The sequence below is a fragment of the Rattus rattus genome, chromosome 15 (genome assembly GCF_011064425.1).
Source record: "Rattus rattus isolate New Zealand chromosome 15, Rrattus_CSIRO_v1, whole genome shotgun sequence".
NCBI lineage: Eukaryota > Metazoa > Chordata > Mammalia > Rodentia > Muridae > Rattus > Rattus rattus.
The window spans coordinates 18,543,290-18,556,255 of NC_046168.1; the positions used below are offsets into that span (position 1 = coordinate 18,543,290).

General features: G+C 37.9%; 1 protein-coding gene across 2 annotated transcripts in view; it reads right to left on the bottom strand.

The window, feature by feature from the left end:
• The window catches only part of Kiaa1328 (KIAA1328 ortholog), a 287,235-nt gene that overhangs the window by 137,650 nt on the left and 136,619 nt on the right, over positions 1 to 12,966 (bottom strand). For both annotated transcript variants that reach the window (XM_032885880.1, XM_032885881.1), the window contains one exon: positions 5,092 to 5,765. In XM_032885880.1, coding sequence (XP_032741771.1) covers positions 5,092 to 5,765 — 674 coding nt within the window. The remainder of the gene's footprint in view (positions 1 to 5,091; positions 5,766 to 12,966) is intronic.

A 12,966-nucleotide genomic window follows, 5' to 3' on the forward strand; every position in this document is an offset into this window, starting at 1 on the left:
CATCTGGGAAACAGAAACCTTCACTGAGAAAATGATGGTACCAACTGGCCTGTGGGCACTTTCTTAATGATTGATGTGGAAGGGTCCAGCTCCCTATGGGCAGTGTTACTCTGTGCTGGTGATCCTGGGTGCTTTAAGAAAGGAGGCTGACCAAAACCATTAGAGGAGAAAGAGAGTAAGCAGAGTTTCACTATGGCTTATGCTCTGGTTTCTGCCTTCCAGGTTCCTGTCAGGCTTAATTGTTGCCCTGACCTTCCTCAGTCATAGACTCTAACCTGGAAACATAAGATAAAATAAATCCTTTCCTCCCCACCTTGCTTTTGTTCAAGGTGTTTTATCATAGCAAGAGAAATTCTGGCATCTACTAAGATTAGTTAAGATCATACCCATGGGTACTGAGAGGGGAAAGCTGTTAAAAGCATCAGTACAAAAACCTTATGTCTAGAATATATGAATCAATCCCTGATAACAAATATGTAATATTTAACATCCATCCCCTCAGCTTTTCAAAAATGTACAAGCATATTCTTTAGCTATGAAATCAATCAATGACGTAGCAAAGCCACCATGAACATAGTATTCCTTACTTTTGAAAGATATTCTTTTAATTATAACTACAATAGTGATTTACAAAGAGATGGAATGTATTTATAATTATTTTGGAGTGACATGCAAGTTGTTAGGTAAATGTAGGTGTAAAATGTAATGTCAGGTAATTGTGAGAAGAAAATATTAACGACAGTAAATGCAGGAGTCAGAATAGCCTCTGCAGCAAGAGCAGAAACCCTTGTGCATGCATCTTACATATTATTGTACGGGTGCTCACATACACACTCCATGAAGTAACTACTTTATTACATGTATTTACAGAGGAAAATAGGGCAGGCCTAGGCATAAAACTTGCCCAAGGTGACAGGTTTGTAAGTAGTGAAAGTGGTACCTTTTCTTATACCTAGTTATATAGTATGTATATTATAAATGCTGAGACATCTGCGCCCAAGGTGGGGCTGTCCTACAGCCCTTCAGACCCAAAACCTGCCCACAGAGAGCAGAAGTAAGACCAACTCTTCTGTTCCAAGCGACCTACCTGGAGACCTCAGGACAGACAAACCCAGGAGCATTCTGGGACAGGACCCTTAGGGTTTCTGCCTGTGCCTGGAGGTGAACCAGTCCCATAGCTCTGTGTACCTAGATCTGGCTATAAAACTACAGGTCTACAGAAGTGCTGACACACAGGCTTATAGGAGGGTCAAGTCACTGTCAGAGACAGCAAGACTAACCAACACCAGAGACAGCCAGATGGCAAGAGGCAAGTGCAGTATCCTAAGCTACAGAAAACAAGACTACTTGGCATCATCAGAGCGCAGCTCTCCCATCAAAGCAAACACTGGATATTCAAACACACTGAAAAAGCAAGATTTGGATTTAAAAATCACATCTCATGATGATGATGGATGACTTTAAGAAGGACATAAATAACTCCCTTAAAGAAATACAGGACAACACAGGTAAACAAGAAGTTCTTAAAGAGGAAACACAAAAATCCCTTAAACAGTGACAGGAAAACACAACTGAACAGGTGAAGGAATTGAACAAACCATCCAGGATTTAAATATGGAAATAGAAACAAAAAAGAAATTACAAAGAGAGACATTCCTGGAGATAGAAAACCTAGGAAAGAGATAAGAAGTAATAGATGCAAGCATCACCAACAGAATACAAGAGATAGAAGAGAGAATCTCAGGGGCATAAGATACCATAGAAAACATTGACATAACAGTTAAAAAAATACAAAAAGCAAAAAGCTCCTAATTCAAAACATCTAGGAAATCCAGGACACAGCGAGAAGACCAAACTTAAGAATAATAGGTATAGAAGATTCCCAACTTAAAGGGTCAGTAAATATCTTCAACAAAATTATAGAATAAAACTTCCCTAACCTAAAGAAAGAGATGCCCATAAACATACAAGAAGTCTACAGAACTCCAAATAGATTGGACCACAAAAGAAATTCCTCCTATCACATAATAGTCAAAACACCAAATGCACAAAACAAAGAAAGAATATAAACGCACAAAACAAAGAAAGAATATAAGCGCAGTAAGGGAAAAAGGTCAAGTAACATATAAAAGAAGATCTATCAGAATTACACCAGACTTATCAACAGAGACTATGAAAGGTAGAAGATCCTGGGAAGATGTCATACAGACCCTAAGAGAACCCAAATGTCAGCCCGGGCTACTATATCCAGCAAAACTCTCCATTAACATAGATGGAGAAACCAAGAATTTCCATGACAAAATCAAATTTACACAATATCTTCACACAAATCCAGCCCTACAAAGGATAATAGATGGAAAACTCCAAAACAAGGAGGGAAACTACACCCTGGAAAAAGCAAGAAAATAATCTAAGTTTAATAAACACAAAAGAAGATAGCCACACAAACATAATTCCACCTCTAATAACAAAAACAGCAGGAAACAACAATCATTGATCCCTAATATCTCTCAACATCAATGGACTCAATTCCCCAATAAAATTACATAGACTAACAGACTGGATACTTAAACAGGACCCAGCATTTTGCTGCAAACAAGAAACACATCTCAGTGAAAAGGACAGAGAGTACCTCAGAGTAAAAGGCTGGAAAACATTTTGCCAAGCAAATGGTCCCAAGAAACAAGCTGGGGTAGCCATTCTAATATCAATAAAATTGACTTTCAACCGATAGTTTTCAAAACAAAACAAAACAAAACAAAGGTAAGGAAGAACACTTCATACTCATCAAAGGAAAAATCTACCAAGAAGAACTCTCAATTCTGAACACCTCTGCTCCAAATGTAAGGGGATTCACATTCAGAAAAGAAACTTTACTAAAGCTCCCACACACAATATAGTGCGAGACTTTAACACGCCACTCTCAGCAATGGGCAGATCATGGAAACAGAATCATAGAGAAACTAACAGAAATTATGAGCCAAACGGATTTAACACCTATCTATAAAACATTTCATCCTAAAACAAAAGAATATAACTTCTTCTCAGCACCTTGTGGTACCTTCTCCAAAATTGATGATATAATCGGTCACAAAACAGGCCTCAACAGACAACAAGATTGAAATAATCCCATGCATCCTGTCAGAGCACCATGGACTAAGGCTGCTCTTCAATAACAACAGAAACAACAGAAAGTCCAAATACACATGGAAGCTCAACAATGCTCTTCTCAATGATATCTTGGTCAAGGAAGAAATAAAGAAGTTAAAGACTTTTAGAATTTAATGAAAATGAAGGCACAACATACCCAAACTTATGGGATACAATGAAAGAAGTGTGTAAAGGAAAACTCATAGCTCCGAGTGCCTCTAAAAAGAAACCGGAAGCAGCCTATACTTAACAAAACTGGAAAATCTAGAAGAAATGGACAATTTCTTCTACCAAAGTTAAATCAGGTACCAAAGTTAAATCAGGATCAGATAAACCATCTAAACAGTCCCATAACTCCTAAAGAAATAGAAGCAGTTATTAAAGTCTCCCAACCAAAAAGAAAAGTCAGATGGGTTTAGTAGAGAATTCTATCAGACCTTCATAGAATACCTAATACCAATATTCTTCAAACTATTTCATAAAATATAAGAAACATAAGGAATACTATCCAATTCGTTTTTTGGAGCCACAGTTATGCTTATACCTAAACCACAAAAAGACCCTACAAAGAAAGAGAACTTCAGACCAATTTCCCTCATGAATATTGATGCAAGATTCTCAATAAAATTTTAGCAAGCCAAATTCAAGAACATATCAAAATGATCATTTGCCATGATAAAACAGGCTTAATTCCAGGGATGCAGGGATGGTTTACTATATGGAAATCCATCAATGTAATCCACTATAAATAAAAAACTCAAAGAAAAAAAATCACATGATCATCTCATTAAATGCTGAGAAAGCATTTGACAAAATTCAACACCTCTTCATGGTAAAAGTCTTGGAGAGATCAGGAATTCAAAGCCCATACCTAAACATAGTAAAAGCCACATACAGCAAGTATATGGAGATGAGTGCTTCTGAGAAAGGGGAATGATGGCCAAGAAGGCAACAGTAAGGAGACAGAAGCATTTCTCTTAGGAAATGTGTAATTCATTGTCTTGTAAAGAGAGAGAATTTCAACAACAGTTGAAATTTTAAACATACTTATATCTGACTTACTAGTAGGTTTCTTAAATAGAGCAATAAACTATGCATCTGAATGTAAAAACACACTCAAAATAGCAATTCAGCTTTTGAAACATTGCTCTAAAGAGATCATTATTAAGAGAAGATCAGTCAGGGGTAAGGGTATATCTTAGTGACAGAACACCACCACCAGTAAAAATAAAAAATAAAAGGGAAGGTACAGAGCAAATATGATCAACACACATGTGAGCCTGGGTAATTAAATGTAAATTTAAATGGTTCTCATGATTTGTTTTCTGTGATGGCACAAAGATACAAATGTAGGATGATGACCACTAAGCCCACTTCTTTACAATCTGATTCTATACTCTGAAATAAAAGATTTACCCACATCTCTAACTCTCCATAGTGGCATCAAATAGAAAAGCATATGGGGTTTGAAATCTAACAAAGTTACCACTGCAACTTGGGAGACAGCTTTGTGGATAAAACACTTACTGCACAACCATGAGGACTTGGGTTCAAATTCCCTGATAGGTAATGATTACATGTCCTTGTAATCCTAGTTTGAGGGTGAATAGACAGGTGCTGAATGGACAGTCAGCCTAGTTAAAATGGTGAGCTTCTGATTTAACAAAGGCTCTCTTATAGAAGTAAGGTAGAGAATGACAGATACAGACACTTGACATCCTCCTCTGGCCTCTACATGCATGCTTATAGGCACAGACACCCACGCACATACATGCATGCATATCTTCTGCAGAAGATAGGAATTTACTTGTAATCGTGAATGATCTGTATTCTAGCAAGTCAAGATGCCTAAGTATCTATGAACTGTGGTCTGTAAAGACTAGCTCTTAAAATTGTATTTGCCAACCTACAGACAGTGCTGAAAGAACAGGTAGGACTCACCAATTGTAATCTAGTCGGGATTGGTGCAGCTGCTGCTGTTTAAGGAGAAGCTTTGTCTCTTGTTGGGCCAGGAGTTGCTGAAGGCGTTCCTTTTCAATTTCCAGTTCCATTTTCTGAAGCATCAGCTGCTGCCTTCGATCTTCTGAGAGTTGTTTTTCGATGTCGGTTTCTCTGGGTTGCAGTGTCACTCCATCATGCATGAGAGATGCCCAGGACATCCTACAATGACTGCATGATTCTGGATGTGTCTTACAACACTGAGAGGCCATGTTCGTAGGATGATAGTTCTCATGAACATAAGCTTCACTTTCAGAGTATTTATGACCACAGTACTGACTAGATGGAGTAGGCAGAAGGTTTGGATAGTCCTTTATCTTCAACTCTTCTGGGAGAGCTTCCTCTACTGGGGCTGCATCTATTAGTCTCCTCCCTCGAGATTCATAAGTACACGTTCTGGTTTCTGTTGACATCCTCTCTAAATCCTGTTTGGGATGATGAAGTGTTACTGGTTTCAAAGAATTATTCCTTAATGCTGTGTGGGATTCTGAAGCTGAGTCCTGGTTTTCTGACTTAGGCCTGGCCCTGGTCTGGCAGGTTTGCGGTTTGGCTACACTCATATAGGAACCATCCAGGTTCACCAATGAAGACTGGTGAGTGATTTTCTTCTTGGTTATCTAAGAGAAAACACATAAAAAACAATGTCTGGGTTTGGTTTTTCAGAAATCAAATATACATATTCACTAAAACAAAACTCCTTTATTTCCTTTTTTTTTTTTTTTTTAAAGTTTTATTTATTTATTTTATATATAATTACACTTTAGTTGTCTTCAGATACACCAGAAGAGGGGATGGGATCTCTTTACAGATGGTTGTGAGCTACCTTGTGGTTGCTGGGAATTGAACTCAGGATCTCTGGAAGAGTAGTCGGGTGCTCTTAACCGCTGAGCCATCTCTCCAGCCCCTATTTCCTTCTCTTAAATATTACAGTATCCACATCATCAATGCCCACAAAGCCATATCCATTTTCAAACAACCTATTTTTCAGCAAAGCTATAGGAGGATAATAAATATCCAGCATTACTCCATTTTGGGTATGCAAACCTTTATGATTTTAGGAGTTGCAAATTCTGAAGGTTACATAAAATCAACTTTAAGATGCAAACATATAAAATATTAATATCTAAAACTGTCTATCTTTGAATTTTGAACCAAAAATATCCATGCAGCCATCTTAAATTTTCTTTGACACAGAATAAGATTTGATGCAAGGCATTTCACATTATTCTGCATTGCTGCTGATAGACTAGTTTTTATAAATATCTTCAAAGAACACAGATAAAACCAACTACTTCCAAATACATAATTCTAATAAAAAGCAGTTATTTAAATATAAAATATTTAATTTCAGCTGCAAACAAGTGATTTTCAGGTGAACTAGTCAAGTAAAGATAGTCTACTGGACCTCAGGCAGAAGGAGGCAGTTGTACACTGAGCTGCCAGGCCCAGAGTGAGCCTTCCCAACAGTGTGGCTGTGAACCTGCTGTGCGATGGGGAGAGTGAGACTGTGTCTACATCACTTACATGGATAACTTGAGGTGGATAAGATTTACCTGAAGCACTTGTTAGGCACGAAAGGCTGGTTTCAACCACAGAGTTTCCAATTCTGCCTGGAAGGGTCAGCTCATTTACAACTCTAGGAGGTTTTCAGGTGATGTTGACGTTCATGTGGGATCACGCTTTGAAAATTGCTGGTCTAGATATGGAATCTGACTTTTGGCTTTGGCCTGAGAAGCCTGAGTTTGCATTAGCTCAGCTCTGAACATGTTTGACTCACTGCTCACTGTAAGTGAGCAGGTTTTCCTCTCAGTGCCTTTCAGAAACCTGCTATATCTAAATTCTAGGCTGCTCAAGTTGAAGTATTTTAGTTTTATGAAAGTGCTAAGTGTACTACAGATAGGCAGCTTGTTTATGATGTTGGATACTTGGGATTAACAAAACATTAAGAAGGAAAGTTAATGCAGAAGAATTTTTTAGTTAATCAATTAAATTTAATTAATTAAATAAAATTAATTAATTAACTAACTTTATATCACAACAGCTATTTCCCCCTCCTAGTCCTTCCCAGGCCTCTGATGGATACCAACCAGCCCTGGCCTATCAAGTTGTAGTAGGAATAGGTGCATCCTCTCCTACTGAGGCCAGATGAGACAGCCCAGTAGGAAGAAAGAGTCCCAAAGGCAGGCGACAGACTCAGAGACAAACCCTGCTCTTGCTGTTAGGAGTCCCACCCAAAGACCAAGCTGTACAACTGTAACATGTGCAGAGGACCTCAGCCCCATGTAGGCTCCATGGTTAGTGGTTCAGTCTCTGTGAGCACCTTTGGGTTCAGGTTAGTTGATTCTGTAGGTTTTCTTGTGGTGTCCTAGACATCTTTGACTTCTACAATCCTTCCTCCATCTTCTGAAGAATTCCCCAAGCTCTGCCTGATGTTTGGCTGTGGGTCTCTGCATCTGTTCCTATCAGTCACTGGGTGAAGCCTCTCTGATGATGGTTATGCTAGGATCCAGTGAAGGCTAAAAGGCCCAGATCATCTACCTCTGGAGAAGCCATGTTCCCTAACACAGACTTCACTAGAAGACGAACACTAAGTGCCAACACTGAGCAGATGCAAATGAGAAGGACATTTGAAATATCCTTTATAGCATCCACTCACACCTTCCTCTGCCTTCTGGCTTTCATTTAAAGGCCATTTGTATTAACTCTTTTCCTTTGTTGCCATTTCCTATCTGTATTGAAGAAAGCCCAGAAAGCCATTAATAGTATGGAACAGTAGTATTAACCAAATAAGACAAAAAAAAAAAAAAACCTTCATCTTCATCTGTGTTCTCTAGGGCAGCTGCTTCTGGCCTTTCCTTGTCCTGAGTTCTTTTATTTTGTTTAGAGCAGCTGCTTTGTCCCCAAGTTACTCAGTTCTGGGTACAAACACTTAAGACAGAATGAACTGGCATCTTGTTCATAAATACTCACCATCTGTCTAGCACTGGAAAGCATAGACTGATGAGTGAATTATTCATGCTTATTAAAAACACCACCTTTAAGCTTACTGGACACATCAAACCAATAAATGATGCAATCACAAATCTGAACGTAGGACAACCGCACCATGGCACATCAACATGGCATTTGGTCTTGGGCCACTCAGTGTATTTGTCATGGCCTTTGTTTAGGAGACTGTCAGATGACATACTTCCAAATGCCCCTGATTGACCTAGCCTGTCAATAACACGACCAACTTCAAAGTTGTCTAGGTTCCTCAACCAGTGTCTTTGAGATGTGTTCTTAGCATAGTACCTACCCACCTGAAATGGCTCTGACTGGTACCAACTCTGGACCTACTGTTTGCATTACCCATTAGTTCCTATAGACTCATTTCTAACTTTCTGTCACCTATATGTAATTGATTAAGTATAATATATCATTTAGTGGCCAGATATTATCAGAATAGACTGGAATATTGCCATAGTTATGACTCCAAAGGAAGTATAAGTACTTGGTGAAGTGCAGATTGTGAATCTTTTAACACTCAATATATTCTGACATTGTAGGAAGGCATAAATATGTTCATTAATGACATAGCTTGCTAATAACACCCACTGAAGTAATTTTTCACTTTTCATGGATGATTATTTGCACACTGAGGTAAACTTTTTTTCGCTTAAGGTTGTGAGAGAAATATCCATTTCACCACAGTAAACTAATAAATTACAATTTCTACATTCATTTCTTACTGCCACTATAGCAAATTACTACAAACTCTGAAGTGTATGACAACACATATATCTTCCCTAAAGACTGCAGAGGTCAGAAATTAGAAATCTATCTTATGGAGCTCAGGTTCAAGTTTTGGCAAGGCTTGTTCTTTTTCAAAGTTCTGAAGATACAATCTCTCTCTCTCTCTCTCTCTCTCTCTCTCTCTCTGCTTCTTCTTTCTTTCCTTCCCCTCCCTCCTTCCCTCCCTTCCTCTAAAGCTCCTAGTGACCGTATATATTCCTTGGTTTGTGGTTTCTCCTCCATCTTCAAAGTGTACTACTCTAGCTTCTGCTTCCAACATCATAGTGTCCTGTCCTCTGACTTCTTTCTTATTCTTACAAAGACCATTTGGACTACAGGTACACCTATCCAGGTAGCCCAAGGTCATTTTCTCACTGCATAATACTTAGCTTGACCACATATGCAAAGCCCTTGTTTGCTAAGTCAGTATAGCCATATAAATTGATACAGGATCCAGGATTTAGGGTACAGGTAGATAGGTGTGTGTGTGTGTGTGTGTGTGTGTGTGTGTGTGTGTGTGTGTGTATGTGTGTGTGTGTGTTATGTGTGTGTGTGTGTGAATATTGAGTACACACAGCTTTTTAAATATACTAACTCATAGTTTAGATAGTTTGTTTAGAGAGAATGAATGAATATTGATATCTCTGCCAGCAAAATAAAATATCTCCTCAATTTACAAGAACAGAAAATGATGGATATTCAACAACTTCCTATAGAAGGAGCTATGTACATATCTGCGAATGGAACTACATTCTCAATAAGTATTCTTTGCATCATGTTATTGGAAAAATTCAAATTCATTTATAGCCTAGAAATGGAAGAAAATTAGAATCTCAGCACTTGATGGGAAAAGCAGAATCATAAGCTTAAAGCCAGTGTGGACTCTGTAGCATGTTCTAGACCAACCTCGATTACATAGAAAAACCGTCTCAAAGAAGAAAAAGAAAGGGATCTAAGATTAGGCTCAATCATGTCTTACTGAGAGGAAGCAAGAAAATAAATAAAAAGCAAACTTCTCAAAATATTCTAAATATAAAATTCAGCTGCTTTCTTAGTGGAGCTGAAGATATCTAATGCCTCTGGGACCCATGCAAATAACAATAGGCCTGAGTGAAGCAGATGTATTTTTCTTTCTAGAGTTGTTTATATGTCATATTAACTAACACAAATTCACTTAACAAAGGCTTAAGCTAACAAAGCATTCTCAACTGTTTCTAAGGCATATGGGTGTTTAAAACCTCCATTAAAATTTTATTTAATGTAAGTATTGCATGTGTGCCCAAGCACATGGCTGCCACGATGCTCACATAGAGCTCAGAGGACAATTGTAGGGGTTGGTTCTTTCCTTCAACCTTGTGGGTCCTGAGGATCAAACTGAGGTGGTCAGGCTTGGTAGCCAGCACATTTACCTAGTAAGCCATCCTCTTTAGCCTGCATATGGGTTTTATATGAAACTTTCAATAAGTAATAAAACTTAGAAAATAATATTTTAAAATAGAGGTAAAATTTGTAATAAACTACATGGCTTAAGCAACCAGCTTAATGAAATTTCACATTTGTCCTCTCTATAACCATATAATAATATAAAATATTGTTAGTTCATCAGTTTTATAAAACCATATAATTAGCTGTATTTGGCCTGCTGTTGTCAACTAAATTTGGTGATTACATCTTCCAGTTAAGGAATTCTAATAGTGTTAAGGGTGGAGCGCAATCATATAACACTTACATTTCATATGGAAGGCCCTAGAATCAATCTCTAGTACTGCTAGAAACAAACAAACAAACAAGAACCCCCACCCCCAAAACCCAACAAAAGAAGTAAACAATGCATTTGAGTGTAGTGACCAGACTATAATCCCATCACTCACACTCAAAAGGCGGAGTAGAGAGAATCTTTTTTTTCGGAGTTGAGGACCGAAGCCAGGGCCTTGCGCTTACTAGGCAAGGAGAGAATCTTGAATTCCAGTCAGCCTGACCTATGAAGCAAGCCTCTGTTCCAACAATAAACCAAACGAAGAAACAAACAAACATTTTAACCAATCAAATCACCTAAACCAAGTGCCTTGTGGTGCTCTCCATATGTTTTTTATGTGATAATAAATGGCATGAGATACTTAGCCACAAGTTAGAATGATATTTAACAGTAAAGCATGCCAGCTAATCTACATAATGCCAGAAAAATGAGCGGCATTAAAAAATTAGGGGTCATTACCACTGATAAAAATAGTTGAGTTCAACATGGGGCACTTTTTTCTATACAATGATCACCACCATCACTGGCCACGAGGAGTGACTTTTTCCTGTAAAATTCTTGGCATAGCATACCATGGGATCCACAGTACAGAAGAAAAAATACCGGCACTTCTGGATTACAACGGAGCTTGAAAATGATTTTCTTTAACCTGTGTAGACACAGACTAAAAAGACTAGATGGAAAAAAATACCATAGAAAGAAAAAAGATTTCCAATTAAGTATGAGGGCTGGCAAGATGGCTCAGTGGATAAGAGGCTTGCTGCAGATTATGAGTTCAAGCCCTAGAACCTGCTAGAGTTAGAAGGAGAAAACCTGCTCTACAAAGTTGTCTTCTGATCTCCACATGCAAGCCACGTCACACACAGACCCACAGCAAACATAATACACACCCACATTCATACAGGATAAAGAGAAAGGTATAAAAGGCATAGGCCGTGAAGAATTTTCTACAAATAAAATTTAAGAAACTATTGGAATTAAAAAATTTCCTGAAGTATTAAGATACCTTTTTATATAATTATACACACATACATGCACATTTATACACATATAAAAGAAAAGTGCATGATATGATATCATATACATATGTATGCAAGTTCATGAATAAACAGTGTAGTCTCACATTATTACATGTTTAAAAAACCCTTCACCACTACTTTGTGGAATTATCCACATACAAGCAGCTGTTATTATGATAATAGAAACAGAATTTCTCTTTCATAAAAGTACAAGTAGAGTATAAACTACCTAGCAGTAATATTTCCTATTTTAAAATTATTTTTAGAATTTGACACTTGAGTATTGTATTTACATCATTTCCACTCCACTCTCTCCAATTCATGCTTCTTAATTAATATTGTATTACACAACACATTCCAGTCTGCTGAGTCTACTTAGTGCTGCTCATGTGTGCACGTAGGTAGGGCTGGCCACTTAGGACTGCATGACTACTAGGGTAATGAAGAAGACTGATTTCCCTCTCTTAGCAGTCACTAAGTCCCCATGTAAGATTTCCCCTGTGTATCTGTGCTGTCGCCACCTTAACTTCGGGTACTTAGGAACTGATTATTTCCAATGCACTCATGAGTTCTTATCCACAGGAATAGTCAATATTACCAATAGGTCTTACTGGTATGTTTTCTTATGGTCAATAATTTTCCTATCTTGGCAAGGGTTAACATTCTAATTTTCCTCCTTATCGGTTTATGAAAATATGAATATCAATTCTGAACCTCAACATTTTCTCTCCTTTTTGAAACTGTCAGTAGTACTGTGCATGTGTGTGTAGAGGAGTACAAGTCACCGCATCTCCCAGGATGCTTTGAAGTTAATGTAAAATAAAGCTCAGAATGGCATGCTGCATTTTAACGCTATACATGGACCAGTTGTCAAACTGACAGGAAACGCCTAATGCAACAGCTGCACTGTGTGGTTTGCCAACATCTCATCCTAAATAAATGTTCATTCTCCTCAGTGCAATTAACTCTCCTACACTGGCAGATTTTGCTAGAAGATCATCAAGGTAGATTACCTTCCAGCATTATGAACTAAATACTTACAGGTGTTATACCATCAGTTATAACTTACAAACTTTTGCATTCAGCAAGACACTCAGGCAAATGAATCATCTAATTTATGAATAATTTATAAGAAATTCACAGCATGCTCCTGGCGTCATCCATGGCCTCTTCCAGGTCATATGACACCAATTAGAGCTGAATTTTAAATTATTCAATAACCTGAACTCTCTTGTCATTTAACATATAGATATCAATGCAGTAAACAAG